At 37.4% G+C, this 24,060-nt stretch overlaps 2 protein-coding genes and 1 pseudogene across 4 annotated transcripts in view; 1 reads left to right on the top strand and 2 right to left on the bottom strand.

Annotated features, from left to right (window-relative positions):
- Positions 1-24,060, bottom strand: part of LOC148943454 (cytochrome c oxidase associated subunit FA4L3-like) — a 153,756-nt gene that overhangs the window by 30,890 nt on the left and 98,806 nt on the right. The window lies entirely within an intron of this gene.
- The window catches only part of LOC148943455 (RNA-binding protein Musashi homolog 1-like), a 141,459-nt gene that overhangs the window by 75,961 nt on the left and 41,438 nt on the right, over positions 1-24,060 (top strand). Inside the window, exon 1 of one of the 2 annotated variants that reach the window (XM_089101679.1) lies at positions 3,725-3,845. The exons of the other annotated variant lie outside the window; for it this stretch is intronic. Within the exon in view, the coding sequence (XP_088957805.1) occupies positions 3,766-3,845 (80 nt within the window). The 5' untranslated portion in view covers positions 3,725-3,765. Of the gene's footprint in view, positions 1-3,724; positions 3,846-24,060 lie in introns of those variants that run through there. 2 annotated transcript variants of the gene reach the window in all.
- LOC148943456 (eukaryotic translation initiation factor 5B pseudogene) lies at positions 7,964-10,903 on the bottom strand (annotated as a pseudogene).

The raw sequence follows: 24,060 nt of genomic DNA, 5'->3' as shown, positions 1-24,060 counted from the left end.
TCGATGGCGCAAAAAAAAAAACTTGAAAGTAGCCCACAAAGTAGTTAAACAATCAGTGAAACAGGACAGAGAATAGTACTGGTCAATCCTTGCAAATGAACTAGAGCATGTGTCCAAAATCATAATAGAAGGAAAATGCTTAAACTGCTAGCAGAAACAACGGAAAAAGCCCCTTCAACAGCCTAGATGCTGAAAGACAATTGCGGGGAAATAATTCAATTAGAAGAAAGACAATTACAACGCTGGAGAGAGCACTTCTCTGAGCTACTGAGCCCCATCGAAGCCCCTTTGATCTGCCTGAATTCTCAGGTGCTGCTAGGGATCCTTATCCTATCAATTTGGACCCACCAACCCTTGCAAAAGTACTAAAAGCGGTTGTGTGCATGAAGAGCAATAAGACACCAGGAGAGGATGAAATCCCTAGTAATATTGACAAGACATCGACAACTCTATTATTACAGGCCTAATCAGCCTGTTTGTGTAAGTCTACAAAAAGGGAACTTAATTGACCATGCGATGAAAATCTTCTGTGTCATTCTCTTAAATAGATTGAAAGACGCATTGGGCAAGCTTAAACTTCCTGAACAGGCAGGCTTTAACAGAGGAAGGGGCTGCACGAAACGAATACTGACGATCTGGCTCATCCAATAACAGTACAACAGGTATCATCCTCCACTGCTCGTCACTTTCATTGACTTCATTTCTACTTTAAACTCCCTAATCAGAGAGGAACTATGGACGATCATGGCTAAAGATGGGACGCCACAAGACTTTATCAACATACTTCAAAGTGGGTACATGGTGACCGAGACGTTCGTTTGTATAACAGGCAACGACACTTCCAAGTTTCCAATCGAATTTGGGGTCAAACAGGGATGTTCCCTATCACACAGATTATTCAATTATGCCATAGATTGGACAATAAATAATGCCCTGAGAAATTACAGTGGAGTTGTATTTGGAACGGTTTTCTTCAATCCTTGACAGACTTAGATTTTAAGATAATGTTGCTTTAGTGGAAACGACCGTAGACGGTTTTCAGGACGCTGCAGAATATGCCTATGAGGTTTCAAAGCACATTAGGCTTAATATAAGCAGCTCCAAGAGTAAATTGATGGCCCTCAGCCATTCTGCCAAGTCAAATCATCTTGGATGGCAAACCAATCAAAAATTTCAAGAAATTCAAGTACCTTTGGTTTATTGCAACGCCAGATGGTGGAGCTGTATAAATATTTCTGTCCACATATTAAAGATATGGGGAGTCTTCACCAGGCTAAAGAAAAGTGCTCTGGGCCAGACGTAAGATCTCGAAAAAAAAAAAAAAAAGTCTATAGAGTATCCGTTTGAGTTTTTCTACTATACGATTGCAAAAAGTAGCCGCTCAAGAAAGAAGAGGCTAGATTTTCGGACAGTTTCGATCACTGCTGCTTTCGTTGTGTACTTCGAATCAACAGATGGTCTATAATTCCTAATAGCGAAGTAAGAAGCCATTGTGGCCAGTCTCAAGAGCTGTCTCTTGTCATCAAAAGGCGTTGCCTCAAACTCCTTGGCCGTGCCTTGAGGCACCCCAAAGGCACTATATATCGGGACGTCAACATCTACGAGCCTGCCCCCTCCTGGAGATGTCTGCCGGGAGGACATAAGAAGCATCTGGGGTAAAACTTCAGAGAGGAACTTGAACCATGGGAAGGCTTGCGGAGGCATGGTTGGTGATGGGACATGGACTGGTTGAAGATCTTTGGGGAAACTGCAGCCGACAGATCGAAGTGGCTGTCGGAAGTAATTCCAAAATCAATAAATGCCGGACAGAACAGTTCATCGTCTGGTTCCCGCCGAAATTAAAGTAAATTAAGTACTATTAGGGAAACATATCTACTAGGTGCAATTTGGATTATTGTCAACTAAAAAAAGGCAAACAGTAAGACGCATTTAGTGTCTTACTGTTAGGAACGCTAACAGTAGGTTAAGTAACATTAGGGTAAGAGTGCCGTCAAGAATGTTTCACAGGGGAGGGCATGACAAACTAAAAGTTTGTTTTTACAAGGAATTATTTGGTGTATTTTCATACTCCTCTTTTAATAGATTTTTAATTGCCCTTTTCTTTTCTAGAGTAGCCATCACCACTCTCTAGTGGCACCAATGCATTAGGGGGGATAAATTCTCTTCCTGGATAGTGCACAATGTTCCTCTCATCCTCTTTTAGTATGCTGGTACTCTTTCCTAAAGTATAATACCACGCACCTACACAGGATTTTTTCAAGAGGTGGGGAGGTGAATGATTGAAAATTGGTATTTCTGATATTTTGAATAAGAAACTCCAAACATTTGGAACAATTTATTATTTCAGTGGGCGGGGTCCTGGATACGTACTAAGTGGCGTCGTTTGGGGGGGGGGGGGCAGTTGCCCCCAATTAATTTGGAGAAAAAATTTTTATAAAGCCCATGTCCCTTGCCTAGCCAGATGGACACTCCTCTTGCCTCCCAGTACAAATGCTGGAGCTACGCCCCTGTACGTACCTGTATAATACCATTGATAATATTCTTGTTTTTTTAGTGAATTTATTATTGTATTTTTTAATATTAAATTCACAATAAACAATATTGTTTGTTTAGTGAAGTTATACGCCTCTCTTGAACTAATGTAATGATGAAATCTTTATAATATCGGAACATGAACAGTTTTTTTTATAACATTAGCCCCTCCAAATCCTTGTAGGGGATGGAAAACTACCAATGTTCCTCTTCTGCAATCGTTGAATTTGTGGTGAGTTGGCAGTTCGAAATAGACGCTAAATAGTCTAAACCAGCTAAAAATACCACAAAGGAGATAAAAAAGATATCCAAAAAATAGGATCTGTAAATGGGGAAGGGGGGTAGAGACTGTGGAAATGAACGGGAGCCATGCATATAGCTTTGAGACTAAAAAAGCGCAAACATAATTATTTGTGATTCGAAATGACGCAAAAACAGGAGAAATATATGAGCGCACGGAAAGTCAAAGGAAAGTTTTAGAGACATCAAATTGAAGGGGGGGGGGGCGAAAACGAAGGGAAACGAGGCATGAAAGCCGTAAGACTAAAAGTGCAAACACGAATTTTTGTAATCATGTGGGAATTACGACTTTTCTGATAAAAAAAAACTTTGATTTTCTCTTTAAATTTTTCTCGAGGCTTTTACTCCCACCTCAAAATAGCTTATAATTGAGATTTTGAATGCAGGAGCGTCAATCAGGGGGGGGGGAATTGCTCCTCTCAATTTTGGAATTTATTTTGGGGGGGGGGGTTCAGTGCAAAATGTTTTTTTCAGTAGTTTCATTAGAAAAATTGACAAACAACTAAAGTACTCCCCCCTTTTATTTACAAAAATAAATCCTGCCTCCTCCCTCTACATGTACATGAATTGACGAATGACGCCCCTGCTTGAGCTGTCCTATTTTGCATCTCTATCCATTCGTCCTATCTAAATTAAATAACAAACACCCTAAACCGATGCCTGTAGCCACATTTCTCTTAAACAGCTGTTTTAATCTACATTTTTTATTAATTTTAATGCCAAAAAGGAGAAGAGTTTTGTATTATTGCGACACGATGCCAACCCCTCTCGAAACCACCCTGAGGGTGGGCAGATGTTTTTTTCACCACCCCACTCTGACCCCACTTCCAGGAACAAGCGAGCGGATGGACGGTTTGATATTCCCGATAGATTTTCAGTCTTGTTCAGAAAATACGTCTGATTTGTGTGATTTAATTGTTGAAAGATAAGGAAATGAAACCTGAATTTAAAGTTAGAGAAATGGAAATGAATTTTCTTTTACAAAATAATAATATACCCACTTATAAAATACAGTAAGTAATATCTATTTAACGGTTTTTATTAGGCATAAACCAGCCTATGAACGATTGCACAATAGGCTACAATTATAATCCATTTTTTCTTTGGATAAAATAGACTAGGCTAAGTTTATTTCCTTTTTAGCTATGCTTTTGTTTCATAAATGCTGGCAGGGTGGGTGTCCCCGTGTCCCGCTTGGGAATTAAGAAATCGTAGCCTAACGAAAATGTGTGAAAATAAGAAAGTGAAATATAATCCCATTTTGGCCTAAATCCAGTTAAAGGGGGGGGTGTCTAAACCAATAAAGGGGGAGGCTTTCCCCCTGGGAAATATCCGAGTGGCGATCTGATTTGTTTGTGTATCCTAGGCCTGTTTTAACAGTAGGCCTAGACCCAGCCTATAGCCTAGTGCATAGGTTAGGCCTACCCCGTCCCCTTTATAGGTTAGGCGGTAAATTTTTCGTTATTCATATTGACTTATGAATAAAGTAAACATACCACTCAATGCCTTTTTTATGCTCTTTCCAAATATAATAGGCTAATCATTTTTGTCGTAAATGAATTTTACCCCCACCCCTATATATACCAATTCAGGATATATATTTGCAAATTAGAGGGGTGGGGGTGGGGGAAAGTATAAACTTAACTCTCATTTACATAATAAATAAAAATTACCCCCCCCCCCTCCCTCATGTGACCCTGAATTGGTATATAGGCCTAGGGGCGGGGGTAAAATTCATTTCCGACAAAAATTATTATTATATTTGGAAAGAGCATAAAAAAGGCATCGATTGGTATATTCATTTTATTCGTAAGTCAATAATATGATTTGGTAAAAATTTACCCAATTTTGTTAATTTGGCATTATCCTCTGCGCCTTTATCTTATGTAGGCTACCATTATTGTTGTGGCTCATAAAGCCAATAAAAAAAACCACAGCAATCCTTTGTGCATGACCCAGGGCCTTTTTTGGTCTCATTTTTTTTGAATCAGTACATAAATCACTAGATTATTGACCAGAATTCACTAGAAATCACTAAAATTATAATATTCTTTATAATATATACCATTATATTATAATGTTCTTTCTATACAGGCCCACATACAGGAAGGGTGAAAAATTACAAAATACTTTAGTTGGGTGCTTTTTTTGGCTCAAGCGAAAAATACCCTTGGAATTTTGACAAATGCCTTTTTGCATCTTTATGCGGAGAATGGAACAACGTCCTTGCTTCCTCCCTGTTCCCGAATTGGTACCCTTAGCTTATGCTGCGATCCCTGAAAATTGGTTATCGGTGATCTAATCGAAATGTTTGCTTTTTCTTTTTAATTTACCAGTAATTTTTTTTAGCAGTAATTTACCATTATATAGAGGGGGGAGGAGTGGAGGTAGGTACTTCTAAATACCTTCCCAGGACATACCTTAGCATGTAGATCCATCCCTGAAAGTTTCATTTTCCTAACCCAACCCCTTTCCAAGATAGCCAAAGGTAACTAAAGTAGAATTTTACCTCCCCCATGAAGATAAAGTCGGAAATTTTGCAGGTTTCTTAGTTTGAGCTTAGGCTAAAAAATTCGATCACCGCCGTCTCTCTGCGACCGCCAGGACCGGAAATCGCTTAACATTGTGGTGGGTCGCCTCTTTAAAGAGGCACAAGTGTGCCTCCTTGATAAGTTGGGATTGAGCAAAGTTTTGAAGCTGAAAACAATTTTGTTGTACTTCATTTAAACAAAAGATCTATTTTGCAAGGCTCCATTGCTATAACTCACAGATTTTTAAAGGTCATTCTAAGTTTTTGAAATCCCCCTTACCATTCACCCCATTCCCCCTTCATACTCTAAAACCTGGTTGATAATTTGAAATTTGAAAAGCCTTAATTTCCACGGGGGTATTTTTTTTTTGGAGGGGGGGGGGTTTCCGTGAGGGTATTTCCCGTGGGGGGGGGGGTATTTTCCGCGGGGAGGTATTTTCCGGGGGGATTTTCCGGCTGGTATTCGCCAAGAACGACAAATTTGAGTTTTATTTAAATTGAGTTTTATTAAAATCTTTGACTTTTAGGGGTTGTTTCCCCCTTTTTACGAAACTCAGACAAATTTCTTAGACAGGCAAATTATCAACCAGATTTTAGAGTATGATTCCGGTGCAACACGTTGCAACGAACTGGTCAGCTTAGATTAGTACAAGCAGGGGCACCGCGATCAGGTTGCTGACCACCGCCCCGGCCCTCCCCCTCCCCCTGCTATCAAATCCCCTTGCAGCTAACCTTTCCACCCTCGAAAGAAAAATTTTATATAAGTTCCAGCATTTTCTACATATTTTAAATCGCGGATGTAAAAAAGAAAAGCAAAATTTTTCAACATTATAGGATTAAGCTATTTGAATATGTTTTATGTGGTTACCCAACTCAAAATGTTAAGCGGTTTCCAAAAAAAATAATCAAAACGAATATAAATTTTTCGGTACTTGTGCATTATAAATAACCCACCGCTATAGACCGTACAAGGAAACCAGACAAACGGGTATTTGTTAGACAAATGGATCGCAAAGCGTGATTTCTTATTGCGTTTACAATATTTAAACTGTTGGTTTTTAGGTTTATGGGGGAATAAAAGTACCTGGGTTAGGTTACACATTTAATATATGCTATGATTTACGCCCCACCCCCTCATGTGCAACTATATAGCCCAAATATGTTTATCAAATATTATATTTTACTAATATTTTATTTTATTTAATTATAATTAACCAAACTTAACTTCTTTAGTGTATAGTGATGGGTTATTTATAATTCACAAGTACCGATTATTCTATAGTTAAATAAGTACGTCAGCCCCCTCGCTCCCCCTCCCTCTTTTCACTTCAGTAGAGTCTAGTTGCTTCAAGACTGAAGATTGCTACACTAAACTATTTGGAAAAAATACTTGAATTGCTTTAAAAACAAATGTGGTTAGATACCGTAAATTGCCAAATTTTCTGTTACAACGTTTTAAAAATTAATTAGTAAATAATACCCATAAAAAACAAATTAGTTGGGGTTATAAAGCTCCGATATGTTTCAAGAAATGGTGCTGGTTTGCACCATGGGGAATCGGAAGTTTACAAGGCGGTATATTTGCATAGACATTAATTTGGAACATATTAGGAACTGTAGTGAATCACTATTTTGTGTTTTTTTTAATCGTTAGCTTGTTGTATCAAATATTCTATTGAATCATGAATATACGCGCTATATCATGAAAAATCACTAGATTTAGATAAAAATCCCTAGTTTTAGAACGAAAATCACTAGCTAGAAAAAATTTACTTGGCAACATAAAAAACCACTAGAAATAGTGATAAATCACTAGGGGTGGCAATCCTGCTTCTCCTGCACACTCCCTTCATTAGAATATTAGTGATTTCTTACTATATTCAATGGTTTGAATGATATTTTGTTTGAAATTTATTCAGTCAGAACCTTCGACCAGCCTTAATTTGCACATTTATTTTGTGATAGCGTTTGTGCTATAGGATTTTAGGTAGATGGGGAGAAGTATTCTTATTCAAATGTGTTGAAATTACACATTATTTTTGGTCTTCTGTAAGGCTTAAGCAAGCCTATAGACACCCTTGAATATATTAAACAAAAAAAAACAAGTTTTTTGAACTGAAAGTAAAGAGCGACATTAAAATTTAAAACGAACTGAAATAATTCCGTATATTAAAAGGGATGTCCCCTCCTCGCTCTTTACGCTAAAGTTTTTTATTGTTTTAAAAATATAGTTGTGAGACAGAGTCAAACTTTAGCGCAAAGAGTGAGGTGTTGAGGAGGGGACAGCCCCTTTCATATACAGAATAATTTCTTTTCGTTTTAAGTTTCAATGTCGCTCCATACTTTCAGTTAAAAAAAAACTAGTATTTTTTTATTTAATTTCTGAGCGTTTTTGAATTAATGCAGCTTATATGAATTAATATAAACTCAAACAAGTGGTATACAAAATATCTTTCTAAAATGTTTAAGCGTCTCTAAATATTCAACCATAAATATCTCTAGCACAAACCTGTATTCAATTTCAAAAACACTTATAAGGAAAAATATTAACCTGCAAACTGTTTAAACCTCTTAAACCTATTTACATACACATAGGGGAATTCAAAGAATGCCGAATTCTCCTTTCAATTCTTTCATTAGCCGCCAGTCTTCCATTGTAAGGTCATCCCTAAAGTGTTCCTTGCAGGCATCAATGGATTGCCTACTAATTATTGACGTAATGACATCTTTTTCATCAAAATGTCTACCGATCATTTTGGGTGTGTCGTCACTCACGCAGTCAATTTTTATACAAATTTCTTCTTCTTTTTTAGCCATATCCACTGGTTTTTCCTTTTTTTCGATAGTAGCTACGACCCCTATTTGAAGAAAGTCCTTTGACGGTACACACAGAGGAGTCCCAATTTTAACAACACCAGCTTCAACCAGGACACCCACAATAATGGGATGGCGCTGTCTATAAATGTGTTGCGGAAGGATATGTAACTTACATGGAAAAACAGCAATGTTTTTAAATTCCTCCCGCCCTTTCTGTTTTCGATCCTCTCTGTGTTTTGTAAAATCATCAAACAAGTGATAAATAATATCTTTTTTAAAGATTGTGACTCCCTTAGCATCTGCATGTTCTTGAGCTTTACGGTCAACTTTAACATCAAACGCTAAAATACAGGCAAACTGGGGGTCGGTCTCCAACATAACGGAAGCTTTTACAACATCACTTTTTTCAACATCCCCTATTCTAGTGTTAGAATAAGGGATTTTTGATGTGTTCAAAAACTCCAGGAGAGCTTCTAGGGAGCCTAGCGAAGACGCTTGGACGTAGACTCCACGCTTCTTGCACTGAATACAAATCTCTTTTTCTTGCGATATTTCTTTTTTTAAAATTTCAACTTCTTTTTCAGAATTTGCCACTAAAAAACTTGAACCAGCTATGGCCAAATCTAATTTTTTTGCTGAAATTTTAACGCCTTGGGACGCTTTGATTTTTTTCGGTTCTGCATATTCATTCTTGACACGCAGTTCTCTCATTGGCTTTGGCAGAAGAAGGGCTCTAATCTGAGTTACAATAGGTCCTTCAAAACCAGGTAGAACCATTGTATCTCCAACTTTAAGTGAACCATTAGTCAAAATCACATCAATGGTTGTGCCATGTCCAGTAGTGGGTTTTACCTCTAATACTGTAGCCTCAAGTTCCTCTGAAAAAGTTAATTTTTCAGGTTGGATTTGGTCATTATACCTAACTACCATTGCTATTAAGTTAGCAATTCCATCGCCAGTAATTGCACTGGTCGGTACAACCGATGAATATTCCTTTGGATCTGGATTCTCATAGAAAAGCTTCGTATTGAGGCCCTGCTCTGATAACTGCAATAAAGCACTATTTGACCGCTGCTCGAATTCAAGTTTTGTATTGGGTTTCTGCGATTTAAGCACATCTCTGATGTCTTTTTTTGGATTTGACTGCCATTCATACAGTCGGTCGATTTTATTCAAGGCAACTATTAATGGAGTACCTCTGTCTTGCAAGAGTTTTATTGATTCAATAGTTTGAGGCTCAACTCCATGCATAATGTCAACAACAAATATTGCCAGGTCACACAATGACGAGCCTCTCGACCTAAATTTTCCAAAATGTTCATGTCCAGGCGTGTCTATAATAAGGAGCCCTGGTATCTTTATTTTCAAATCTTCAAAACCCCTGACAATATTAGTTTGCTCACGCAGTACGTCAATAGGCACATTAGTTGCTCCAATCTGTTGGGTGATGCCACCTGCCTCTGAATCTTGAACTTTAGTGCACCTTAAAAAGTCTAGTATTTTTGTTTTGCCGGTATCTACATGGCCTAGTACACATATTACTGGTGCACGAAGATGGTCTAAACTTCTTTTCTTCTCATTCACTTTTCGCCTGTTTTGCAGTCTAAATTTGATGGATTCGTCTGATTCCCAGTCAGAAGAAAACTCATTTTCTTCTGAAAATGAAAACTCATTTTCTTCGTCTTTAATTTCATTTTCCTGGTTGGGAGGTTTTTCAACCTCTTTAACTAATTCAGAGATAATTGGTTCAGACACATTTGTTTGCTCTTCACTCTCTCCACCCAGAAGCTCCTCCCAGTTGTTTGGTATTTTTTCAACTGGTACTGGCTCTGGAGTCGAGCCATTGACTTTTGCTTCTTCTGTCACCCCTTCTGGTTTAGCTTCAGCAAAAGGGATAACGTTTACTTTTTCTTTCTTAGGCCTGACTCTTGTTCCTGGTCGAACTTTTTTTTCAGTGGTCGAGCTACTTGGAAATATAGCACCCTTTTCTTTCCATGCTTCTACAGTTGCTTCCATTCTTTTCTTTTCGTGTTTTTGCTTTGCCGTAAGAATTAATCCTTTGGCTTTCCGCTCTTGGCGCTTTGATTTTTCTCGCTCCTTTTTTTGAACTAACTTGATTCTTTTTTGTTCTTTTTCCTGTTCCTCCTTTTTTTCAAGTTCGGCTTGAATCCTCATTTTTTCTTCCTCTTCTTTTTTTAATAGCTCCTCTTCTTCTTTTTTATTTCTTAGTGCAGCAACAATTTTATTAATTGGCTTTTTCTTTTTCTCTCTCTCCCCGTCTTTAATTTCTTTCACACTTGGTTCACTTTTCTTCTTTTTCTTTTTATCTTTCTTCTTTTTGGCTGCTGTGGTATCTTCAACAGCTCCAGCCACTTCCTTGGCTCCCACTTCATTTGCTGTTCCCGTTTTTGTGTCACTTGGGTTACTGCCTCCAGCTATTTTTTCCGATAGACTTGGGTGAGAAATAGATTCTGGTTCCCCCTCATCTGGAGCCTTTTTTACTAAAGTCTTGGTTCGCTCATTGATGGACGCCATCGCTGCATTAGATGGTTCACTAGCCACTTCCTCGGCTCCCACTTCATTTGCTGTTCCCGTTTTTGCGTCACTTGGGTTAATGCCTCCAGCTATTTTTTCCGATAGACTTGGGTGAGAAATAGATTCTTCTTCCCCCTCATTTGGAGCCCCCTCTACTAGAGTCTTGGTTCGCTCATTGATCAACGCCATCGCTGCATTAGATGGTTCACTAGCCAATTCCTCGGCTCCCACTTCATTTGCTGTTCCCGTTTTTGCGTCACTTGGGTTAATGCCTCCAGCTATTTTTTCCGATAGACTTGGGTGAGAAATAGATTCTTCTTCCCCCTCATTTCGAGCCCCCTCTACAAGAGTCTTGGTTCGCTCATTGATCTACGCCATCGCTGCATTAGATGGTTCACTAGCCACTTCCTCGGCTCCCACTTCATTTGCTGTTCCCGTTTTTGCGTCACTTGGGTTAATGCCTCCAGCTATTTTTTCCGATAGACTTGGGTGAGAAATAGATTCTTCTTCCCCCTCACATGGAGCCTTTTTTACTAAAGTCTTGGTTCGCTCATTGATCGACGCCATCACTGCATTAGATGGTTCACTAAGAACTACTTCACTTTCAGAATTTACTGATGAGGGCTTAGCGTCAAGAAGATTGTCTGTAACTTTGGTGATTTCTTCACCAAGTGATATGCTTGCACAGTTCTTACTGACTGTGTATTTTCTAACAGCCCACACGACTGACATTGCAACGCAGGTGGTTGGAACTCCAACGGCAAGAAGCTTTAAAATTGAAATCATTTTCGATTTATTCACTGTGATAAACAACATTAAATATCAAACTAATTACTACGCCATGTGGGTTCCGAAATATATGGTAGAGGTGACGTCATATTTGTGACACTAATATGATGCTCACACTCTGAAGTCATTTACAGACGTAAAAGGCTGCATTCAGGTTGTAACCTAAATGACGTCATAAAAATCACACCATGATATTGTAATGACGTCAAGTAAAGAGCGAAATGGGCAAAATATCTTGTTTATCTTTTTATTTTACCAAGGTACTTCGTTGTGGAGAAAAATCACAACTCGGAGCTGCTTCAGGAATGGCAACTTATTATTTCTATTGATCTTAACATTAAAGGTTATAGCAAAAACAAATTGATGAGAGTTTCGAAAGCTATCAGAAAAACCATAAAAAAAAGGCGGCGGATCGAAATGAAAAATTCATAATTGGACTTGTCATTGTCGAAAACTTCAAACTGAAAAATTACAGTAATTGTTTTTTTTATTTTTTTTTTTTTTATTTAATTTTTTATCATTCTTCAAATAATCCCCGGAAATCCGCATCCTCAGTGTAAAATTTTCACCGTGGAAAATTCCTCCATATAAAGTTCCCCCTATGTAAAATTCTTCCACCGGGAAATTACCCCCGGAAAATACCCTCCTCGCTACGAATTACCCCCTGAAAATTTCTTGCTTACGATTCAGCCTGAGAAATACTCCTTAGCATACTTTCATTTGAAGAAAGACGTGGGCTTTTTTTAATTTCTAATTCTTTTTAAGGCTATTGGGGGATCCCACTGTGTGGAATATATTTTCCAGACCCCCCCCCCACCCCAAAGGAAAGTTTCTCCCATGTAAAATTTCCAGATGGTGAATATCTTCTGGTGATAATTCCTCCATGGAGAATTTCTCCTGTGCGAAATCCCCCCACATAAAACCTTCCAGAGAATTCCAACTCCGCTGAAAATATTATCCGGTCACTTCCCGTACAGCATGTAAAATAGGTTCGGCAACGAAAAGATAAGACAAATAAAGCACATTTGGTTAATGCAAAGTTCGAAAACGAATTCTAACCAATTCCTCCCGTGTAAAATTTACCCTGGAGTTTCCACGCTCTAAAACCTCCACCTCAATGGGAAATTTTCCCTGTATAATATCCATCCCCAGATCCCCCCTCCCACGATTAAAGTTCTGTGACTTTTGGGGGTTGTTTTCCCTTTTTTTCGAAAATAAGACAAATTTTCTCAGGCGCGTAACTTATGCCTTCCCACGGCCAGTGTGGGGGGTTGGGGGTTAGGTGGGAGGATATTACCATGGAGGGGGCTCTGGATTTCCCAGCATTATTTAAAAAGCTTCCTATGCTAATTAAACAAAAGTTTTGGATATTTTTGTCAGTTTGTAGTTTACGCACTAATATCAATATCATTAACGATTCTATTTGAACTTTCTCCAAGTTGATCAAATTGATCTCAAAAGGGTTCATGATAAAAAAAAAAATAGTTTGGGAGCAAGAAAAAAAACACTAAAATAATGTCGTGAAATCATTTTCAACACTCAGAGCTTAGATGTCTCTAAGGACGACTTAATCGCCCAGAGTCCCCGGGGGGAGGGTTGTAAGTTATGAACTTTGCCCATTGTTTACATATAGTACTGGTTATTAGGAAGTTTACAGACATTTTCAGGGGGATTTTCTTCTGGTGGGGGGTGGGAGGGTTCAGGGGAAGGGGGTTACGCGGGAGTATCTTTCCATAGAGGATTTTTTCATGGGGGAAGAGAATTTCTCATGAATGGGGCGCCAATTTTTCAGGCATTATTTAAAAAACGACCAGAAATTAAATAGTTTTTCAACTGAAAGTTAAAAAGCTTTTTCAATTGAAAGTAAGGAGCAACATTAAAACTTAAAACGAACAGAAATTATTGCGTATGTGAGGGGTTTTGCTCCTCGGCAATACCTCACTCTTTACGCTAAACTATTTTTAGTACTTTCAAAAGAGCCATTTATTCTAATTAAACCGCCTTTGTGATTCAGGGGTCATTCTTAGAGAGTTGGAACAAAATTCGAATTTTAGCGTATAGAGCGAGGTATTGACGAGGGGGTGAACCTCTCATACGTAATACTCTGTTCGTTTTAAGTTTTAATGTTGCTCCTTACTTTCAGTTGAAAAAACTTGTTTTTTTTTTTATTTAATCCCTAGAAAAGGGCCAATAAGTTTTTTAATTGAGTAGCTTGAAACTTATACCCGCAAGTTCCTAGACAAGGTATACCGTATAGCACGAAAAAAAACTAGATTGGGACGATGAGCCCACTTTTTTTTTTTGAAGCTTATTTCTGAAGTTCCATGGGCCAAGGGGGCACCCAAGTACATTAAAAAGATAAGAAAATTGATTCGCCTGAAAATTGAGTTAATGAAATGGCCATCAAACACTTTTTTTTCTGAACAGACTAAAATTTAAAACTGTAATTTGCTGGGACAAGTGAATCCAAATGTGCAAATTAGATCCTAATCTGGGGGCACTGTCCCCTCTGAAACAGCGGCAAAAAAACTAAACGATTGACTTTATGCTTCAAAGATTGCTGTTAGGCAAATAGAACTAAACATTTTTGTTATTCAGGGGAGGGTGCTAGACGGCCAAGAATTAGTCCGAAATTTAAACAAACAAATAGTTGTAACTAATGGAAAGTGAAGATTCTTTTAATAAAATATTGAATTAAGCCAGCTGTCAAACAGTTCATGGTAACGAACTGTAAGTAAGGAGAGACCCGGCTCCATAGTAACCGAAACTCTAAAAAACGGATACCCATTTTGATACCCATAGATACATCAAAAGAATCAGATGTTTATGCTGATTTCAAATATAAAAGTTTCATCAAGTTAAGTGTTACCCATCAAAAGTTACGCGCCTGAGAAAATTTGTCTTATTTTCGAAAAAAGGGGAAAACAACCCCCAAAAGTCACAGAACTTTAATTAGTCCGAATTAGCCAAGAAATAGTCCGAAATTTAAACAAACAAATAGTTGTAACTAATGGAAAGTGAACGGTGTCGCACCCCTTTAAAAAAAGCTATTATTTACATACAATAAATAGTTTTTTCTTGATTTTACTACCAAGCTTGTAGGCCTACTAGGCAACATATGCTGAAAACTGAAACGGTAAGAAAGTATCAACACTAAATTCCTCCGAAATATTCTCGACCAATATTATGTCTTTGCATCTTTTCACCACCCACCACCCAGATAGCAAAGCCACTTTTACAAAGCTACCACCTTTTAAATTTTCTAAATACTATGCCTCAAACCTTTTGCTGGAAGGTTTAACATACCGAACAGAAAAAAATAATAATAATAAACAACGGGTGACATTACTGATGCTGTAATTGTCCGTAATTTCAATTTCGTCCACATGTATGGCCAATTTGGCTTGGGTACATTAATCTTATATTATGGAGTAAACACACCATGCTTTGACAGTAAAGCGTATTAGCTTCAGTTTAACAAACCACTAATTATGTTTGTTACTCTTCTCCAATACAGGACACATGCGAGATGTGAAGTCTAGTTAATGCTAATGAAATAAAACAAAATAGGATGAAAACATAATAGATTATGAACAAATTTGGGCTATATATTTGCGCATTAGGGGGGGGGGGTAAAGCACAGCAAATATTAAATCCCCACCCTACCAAGACCCCGGCGCCGCGCAAAGTCGGGAACCCCGGCGGCGGCAGGGCCAAAAAAGGCGCACCGTGCCACGCCGCTGGTAAGATGTCGGCGGCCCACCGCCGGTGCGATCAATGTTGACCGCAAACAATAATGTTTTCATCAATCTTTCTCAAATCACAGCTTAAATCTACAACAGATTTGAGCCTATTCATGGGTTCAAAAATTCACAAGTCGCTGGCTGGAAACTGGTCTTCTTCGTTATTCATCAAGAGAAGTAGAAATCTGGTAGAAACGAAATGGCTGCGGCGTTTCGGAACCCTTGTATAACACGAGTAGTTGAAGTATCTATTAGCAATGTACTCTTAACATAAATAATTATCAAAATTAGTAGTTTTTTTCATCGAGCATTACTGCATACAAAACTTCGAATACCGTATCATAAAATTCGTCAGTTATCTGGGTAAAAAATTTGAATATAACTTTGAACTTAGAAGCTTTATTTTTTGATAATGCCCTTTGCCTAAATCTGTTTTGTCACCTTTAAAACAGTTGAAATGGGCGACTTTGATATTGATAGTTTTTTTTTTGCTCTTTTGGATTCCTAAAAAGCCTTCTTGTATTAAAAACTGGTTTTTAATTACAGTTTAAAAAAAATGCATTTTAAAGTTTTTTTTTTTGGCTTCTTTATAGAATATATGTCATGTAGGCTAAGGCTGAACTGCTGCTTTTTTATTGCTTTTGGCTGCTCTTTTGGATATTATTCATTTTTTCTTTTGGGGATTCATTTCTAATTATAAACCGATAAATACCTAATATCAGTCAAATGATAAACTGCATCTAAAAGGAGTAAATTTATCAAATTGAAAAATACATGATGAACACTTCACATGAGAACACTTCAATTACAATGAAACAAAAAGATACTTAATGGTTTATTCGGTATGAAGAAAAATTCCAGCTATTTTCTTAGGTAAAAAATGAAAAGCTCATCCATTTTAAATGTAATTAAATGAAATAATATGCAGACTGAAGTAACTCCAGGAAAATGTTGAGATTTTCATCCTAGTTCGTCACTTCTAATCCAAGCAAAATGTTAGGACACTTAGTATCAGTTATTGAGTTTAAGCTTTGATTTCCAAATAATCACAAAAATTACCAAATTTAAGAAAGCCGCAACAATAAGTCACCTGTGGTCAAAATACTCAAAGACTCCTCTTTGATCCCCATCCAGGCTCAAAGCTTTATGGAAATCTCCAAATAGTTTCTTTTTAAAATGGCTTTCAAGCGTAGTTAGGGATATTTAGTCTTTTTTGCTTTTCTTTAAAGCTTTGAAAAGTGTTATAATATTCCAAATGTTACATTTGTTATATTTGTGCACATTTTTGGTAATCATTTGTGGGGCGATCGAATTTTTTAAACCACTATAGATACGTAAGAACTTTGCAACATCTAGTACCCTGAGGTCATAAGACAGTCAAAGATTCCTCCTTGAACCTCCCAAATTGAAAGCTTTTATTATGACCTGGCCTTTTAATGTAAATTGGGCACAGGACCAAGGGCGCCATTGTCACTCGAGCGCAACGTTAGGTGGGGATGTCGATATCGCTTTCGTCTAACCAATTCGTTTTAGTGTGAATCTGCGTGGTACTTATGAATGAATGTTTTCAAAGAAAACTCGTTTCATCAATAAGAAAAAAACGGGTTGGACGCATATGTCCCTTTCCCTTTGGACGATAAAACCATGCAAGTGATGTATCAAGTATATCTCACGAAAATCTTGTTAATTTTTGTCAACTTTTCAACTTTTTGGCATCCCTGCTTTGAATATAAAAAAAAAATCAAGGTACATCCCTTAAATATACTAACCCCTATGCCCTCCCCCCTCTGAATACCATCTTGATAGGATACCGTCTCTGCTTTAAATTAAAAAAAAAAAAATTAACTTATTGACATCCCTGCTTTAAAAAAAAAATCGAGGTATTATCATTTAAATATGATAGCTCACTACCCCCCCCCCCCCTCTGGATACCACCTTGATGGGATGCCGTCTCTGATTTAAATTAAAAAAGAATTAAATTTTTGGGATCCCTGCTTTCAATAAAAAAATTCGAGATATTATCATTTAAATGTCATACCTCCCTACCCCCCCCCCCCTATGGATACCACCTTGATAGAATACCGTCTCAGGTTTCATTAGAAAAATAATTTACTTAATAAATAACTAGGTCACTATATGGTTCAAACAAACGCGCAAAATAACGTTAAACAGCTTAGTGGTCCTTGAAAAAAAAATTGAGGGTATGAGTAAAGGGGTACAAAGACAACAACAAAAATGTCGAAATTATTCAGATATACCTCAAATTATTGGAAAACTGAGACATATATTCGCCAAAAAAGCCAAATTAGGCCAGCAGCCTATGAGAAATCGCAAAATACCCAAGACAATGAGTAAGTCCTAATTGGGAGCCCGGGGTTTATCAAAATATTTCAATGTTTTCCCAGGGAATTTGATATCAGTTTCTTTTGTCTCCACTTTAAATTAAAAAAATAATTATCTTTTTGGCATCCCTGCTTTTAATAAAAAAATGAGGTATTATCATTTAAAATCATAGCCCCCTACCCCCCCTCCCCTTATAGGCAATAATTTCCAATTTATTTATGAATCATATTTTTGGAGTAACTTCTGTCTTAATATTTAATTCCCCAACCTTGTACATTACTTATTATATAGTTAACCTTTGTCTCTATCGAAGGGTTTTTTTTGGGGGGGGGGGGTAAAAATGTTTCAGAAAGAAGATTGTATTTTCTATCAGGCGTTCAACAATTGAGTATCGAACATTAAGAAAATCTTATCTAAAACAGCCAAAAAAAAAAATCTGCGAACTTACAATTCAGCTGTAGAAACAATCTGTCGGCTGTCAATTTCAAAATCCAACTGAAGGCTGAAGCTGTATAGTAGTAAATGCGTTCTGTAATTCTATTCAACTTGAAAATAAAATTCTTGACTACGAATAATGTAAGAAATAGCGATTGGGAAACTGCATTCGAAATTACATAAACTCATTTCATAAAGACGATATTTTTTTTGTCAACATATGAAGAACTGTTTACATTGCAATATTTGCAATTGCATATTGCATCTGTCGGGTTTTTATGCAAAGTAACAAAAGAGACGAAAATTCAGGAACAAGAGAGTAGTGAAGAATTATGGTATACAAAGTAATATTTGGCAGGGAGTCACTGGTGATAAGTCACTGGGGGTGGCACCGTGATTGGGTGATTTTCGGGGATTCGGGGAACCAAATTTTTTTTTCGGGGTGAAGCATAGAATTTCGGGGAAATACCCGAAAATTCGGGGTTAGTGCAAGCCCTGCTTGATTTCTAATCAGGAAAATCGAAATACTAAACCACACGAGAAAAGGAAAAGCTCCGACTTTGCGGTTGACGCAATAAAGAATTGCCGCAAAATTAATTTAAAGTCGACCGAACGCCGCCGCCTCTGCCAGCGGCGGCGGGCCTGTGGCGCGCCCGCGGCGTTACGACACTTCGGCGGCGTTCGACCGGGCCTCTTGTCGGCGGCGTTCGGTCGATCCACCGGCGCGGCGCCGGGGTCTAAACCTAACATAGCCCCCTTGTAGTCCCCTTAAACCCCAAAAAACTTAAGCTTAAATCATGGTTGCAGCGGCAGCTGTAACCTAGTAAAGAGCGAACCAGAGCCCATAGTAATCAAAAGTTGAAGAACATGTTTTCAAAAAAACTGTCTAGTGAGAAAAAATTGTCATTTGACACTTAATCAGGAATGATAACTGTTGTTTCGGTTAATCTTAGAAGAAAAAGTTTATTGCGAAAAAAAATTTATGGTGATTTCGAAAAAGAGCCTGAAACCCCTTGAAAATGGCGTCAAATCGAAATGAAAAGTGCATCATTGGAATCAGTATGGTCGAAAAACTTTTGTAGGATAATTACAGTCCCCCAACTTGAACACCAAGGAAAATGACTTTTTGCATGGGTAGCACTGATCTGTATCCTTTTTTTTTCTTTTTTTTTCTAGAAGGGCTAGAGGGTGGCCAGCGCATCATAGACAGGTGTGTAATAGCTCATTAGAAAGGATAATAAATTTGTAAGTGTCCTTTTTAAGAGACCGAAAAGATTGGAGGGCAAATAGCCCCCCTCCCTACATGCCCCCACCCCCACAACAAGTCCATTACAAATTTTGAGATAGCCATTTTGCTTAACATAGTTCAAAAGTCTAATTTATATGGTTTTGGCGATAATATGGCCGTCGATAGTCCCTGAGAAAGGCCTGTGTGTGGAACTAAGCTTATGAACATCGCACGTATAGGTATCGTTCGTGTTGGTATCGCATGTATGGTATCATAAATATTGATGTCCACTGTTTGTTTGTTTTTTTCAGGCATTTTCTTGGCTCATTGTTTTTAAGCATGTCTCGGCAACGTATCATGGTTGCAGCGGTAGCTGCAACCTAGTAAAGAGCGAACCACAGCCCATAGTAACCAAAAGTTAAAATTCGCGTTTTGAAAAAAACTGCCTGCTGAAAAAAATTCCTATCTAACACTGACTCAGGAACATTAACTATTATTTCGGTTTGTCTTAAAAGTAAAAATTTATTGCGAAAAGAAATTTATGGTGATTTCGAAAAAAGCCTCAAACCCCTCGAAAATGGCATCAGATCAAAATGAAAAGTGTACCATTGGAATCAAAGTGGTCAAAACCTTGTACAGGGAAGTTACAGTCCCCCTCCCTGAACAACAAGGAAAAGCACTTTTTTTGCATCGGTAGCACTGATCTGTCTCCCGTTTTTTTTTTTTTTTTTTTTTTCAAAAGGTCTAGCGGGCAACTGCAACATCATAGAGGGATTCTTAATGGCTCATTAAAAATCTGTTTCTCATATCTGCGTACTTTTTATAAATTCTGCCATCTGCAAGTGCCATATGACACTAAAATGGCACTTTTTGTGCTATTTCTCAAAGGGTTTCACCGTAAATAGGCTATATCAATTGTGACGAAACCACAGCTGTAACTTGCAACCAGGGGCTTAGCTCCAGCATTTTTACTGAAGAGGGACAGGAAGGGTCCCTATTCGGATATACAATAGATATGGGCTCTATAACAGTTTTTCCTCCAAATTATTGGCACGGGAACTACTCCTATCCGCCCCCAAACGATGCCCTTGCTTGCAACAAAAGCAAAGATTTGTACATCCACCGATTTATAAATACATAAATATGCTTATACTTTATAAATAATTTATAATTGTGTGTGGGGGTTGGCTGGAACCCAAAGCCTCATCTCCTCAAGGTTGCCACCCGGTGAGAAAAAATCACTAGATTCGTGAAAAAAAATCACTGAATCAGTACATAAATCACTAGATTATTGACCAGAATTCACTAGAAATCACTAAAATTATAATATTCTTTATAATATATACCATTATATTATAATGTTCTTTCTATACAGGCCCACATACAGGAAGGGTGAAAAATTACAAAATACTTTAGTTGGGTGCTTTTTTTGGCTCAAGCGAAAAATACCCTTGAAATTTTTGAGAAATGCCTTTTTGCATCTTTATGCGGAGAATGGAACAACGTCCTTGCTTCCTCCCTGTTCCCGAATTGGTACCCTTAGCTTATGCTGCGATCCCTGAAAATTGGTTATCGGTGATCGAATCGAAATGTTTGCTTTTTCTTTTTATTTTACCAGTAATTTTTTTTAGCAGTAATTTACCATTATATAGAGGGGGGAGGAGTGGAGGTAGGTACTTCAAAGTACCTTCCCTGGACATACCTTAGCATGTAGATCCATCCCTGAAAGTTTCATTTTCCTAACCCAACCCCTTTCCAAGATAGCCAAAAGTAACTAAAGTAGAATTTTACCTCCCCCATGAAGATAAAGTCGGAAATTTTGCATGTTTCTTAGTTTGAGCTTAGGCTACAAAATTCGATCGCCGCCGTCTCTCTGCGACCGCTATGACCGGAAATCGCTTAACATTGTGGTGGGTCGCCTCTTTAAAGAGGGACAAGTGTGCCTCCTTGATAAGTTGGGATTGAGCAAAGTTTTGAAGCTGAAAACAATTTTGTTGTACTTTATTTAAACAAAAGATCTATTTTGCAAGGTTCCATTGCTATAACTCACAGATTTTTAAAGGTCATTCTAAGTTTTTGAAATCCCCCTTACCATTCACCCCATTCCCCCTTCATACTCTAAAACCTGGTTGATAATTTGAAATTTGAAAAGCCTTAATTTCCACGGGGGTATTTTTTTTTTTGGAGGGGGGGGATTTCCGTGAGGTTATTTCCCGTGGGGGGGGGGGTATTTTCCGCGGGGAGGTATTTTCCGGGGGATTTTCCGGCTGGTATTCGCCAAGAACGACAAATTTGATGGTATGAGTTTTATTAAAATCTTTGACTTTTAGGGGTTGTTTCCCCCTTTTTACGAAACTCAGACAAATTTCTTAGACAGGCAAATTATCAACCAGATTTTAGAGTATGATTCCGGTGCAACACGTTGCAACGAACTGGTCAGCTTAGATTAGCACAAGCAGGGGCACCGCGATCAGGTTGCTGACCATCGCCCCGGCCCTCCCCCTCCCCCTGCTAAAAAAGGGGGGAGGGATTGCGACCGCATTGATTATTAGCCTATATTTCAGAAAGAGCATTGAGTGGAGAATTGAAGGTCAATATCTACGAAATCATATTATTGAGTTAGGACAAAAGTGAATACACCATTCGATGCTTTTTTTATGCTTATAACCAATATAATAGGCTTTTATAACAGAAATGAGTTTCACCCCCCCTCCCCTATAATGGCACAGTACGAAGTTGGTTAGGTTTAGCCGTTATAGGGGGGGGGGGCTGAAATTCATTTCCGATAGAAATGCTTATTATATTCATAATCAGCATAAAAAAAGGCATCGAATGATGATGTATTCACTTTATTCCTAACTCAATAGTATGATTTCGTAGATATTGACCGAATTGAAAGTAGCCTAGACATATATTTAGGCTAAGTCTGTTTTCTAATTTCAATGCTTTACTAAAAAAAAAAAAAAAAAAAAAAAAAAAAAAAAAAAAAAAAAAAAAAAAAAAAAAACTGGAAAGGATGTGACCTATGAAAAAACAACTTTAGCCCTTTCCTGGTAAAATTGTTGTGAACTTTCCCCTCAAGTAGAGGCAAGCTCAAAATGAGAGGTCTGCGTGGTGTTCCGTTTTCATTTTTGTTAGATTTGTTTTGTTGTTATACTTTTTTTTTCATCATATGACCTTTGTGGGTACTGTTGTATTAGCTGGTACCCACACAAGAAGTCAGGTTTGGTTAATGCTAATGAAATAAAACAAAATAGGATGAAGCCTGTGGACCCATCCCTGAAAGTTTCATTTTCCTAACCCAACCCCTTTCCAAAATAGCCAAAAGTAGCTAAAGCAGAATTTTTACCACCTTTTTTAATGCTCTTTTCAAATATAATACCCATTTTTTTCGGAAACGAATTTTACCCCCACCCCTATATATACCAAGTCAGGGTGTATATTTGCACATTAGGGGGGATGGGGTAAAGTTTAAACTTACCTCTCATTTACATAAGAAATAAAATTTACCCCTACCCCCTAATTTGCAAATATATACCCTGAATTGGTTTATAATTCAAGTAAAAGTAGAAATAGAAAGTAAACATACCTTTCTGGTATGTTTCAGTTAGGCTATTAACAGATATGTTTCGGTTAGTTTGGTATGCTACTGTACGTTTCAGTTATTATGTTCCAGTTACTGTATGTTTATGTTATGTCATCAACATTGTCATAGGCTTTTTTATAATTGTTTAGTGCTTTTTGGTATGTTTAGTACTATTATATAGCACTGCTTTAGTGCTATATATAGTGCTATTGTTTAGTCATAGACTTTTTGGTATGTTTCAATTATTAAAAACCTATATATGAAATGGTATGAGCTATTCTGCCAAGCTGTTAAGCCCTGGACACTTCAGTTTTTTACTGATCATATCGACCTTCTCCAAGTCGCAAAACTCTATCCTAAGTATAAACTGACATATATTGCACCTTGCGACTGTAAATTAAATTAATTATTATACAGCATTTATAAAAGTAATTGTTCCACTTGGGATTGTGGGGACGAAAACACTTTATATCTGTTTGAGGGTAATTTTTTTGAAAATGAAAGAACTGAAATGCAATTTAAATTACAAGGTTTTTCTTACTCTAATAATTTTAATATTAATGTTATCTGGTTCATCAAAGAGGCTCGGTATGCCGTTTTCAAATATTTCACCCAAACAATAAGAATAGATAGATATTGTATAATTTTTTTTTCCTTCATTTAATTACTATTAAGTGCTAATAATTGTTGTCAATTTATTGTTTTTCCTTTTCCTTATTTCTGTGTGGTGTTTAGTATTTTGCTTGTGATTCTCAGTTTCTGATATTTTATGCTATATTTTGTAGATTAGATAGTGAAATACTCTGTACGGGTTTAATCACTGAATAAAATCATTCATTCATTCATGTTTCAGTTAGTTTAGTATGCTACTGTATGTTTCAGTTATTAGGTTCTAGTTACTGTATGTTTATGTTATGTCATCAACATTGTCATAGACTTTTTTATAATTGTTTAGTGCAAAAAGCTTGTTAAAGCTTACCGTATTTTGGTATTAATAAATAAATAATTATAAAAAGGGGTAAAACTCCAGTTTAGGGGCATTTTGCAATCTAACAGAGTATTTGAGTTTGGTGAATGAGGAGATATTTTGAAGTCCCTAACTCAACTCCTTCTCCCTACTGGATAACTTACATTTAATGACCTTTTACAATATGTGTTATAAAATTTAAACCTTGCAAAATAGAGCTGCTCAAATGAAGCACAAGAAAAGTGTTTTGGGTTT

This window comes from Artemia sp. Qi Xiang Cuo, chromosome 15 (genome assembly GCF_049724085.1).
Source record: "Artemia sp. Qi Xiang Cuo chromosome 15, ASM4972408v1, whole genome shotgun sequence".
NCBI classification, from domain to species: Eukaryota; Metazoa; Arthropoda; class Branchiopoda; order Anostraca; family Artemiidae; genus Artemia; species Artemia sp. Qi Xiang Cuo.
The sequence above is the reverse complement of the archived record's forward strand: the minus strand, read 5'-3'. Positions and strand labels throughout refer to the sequence as shown.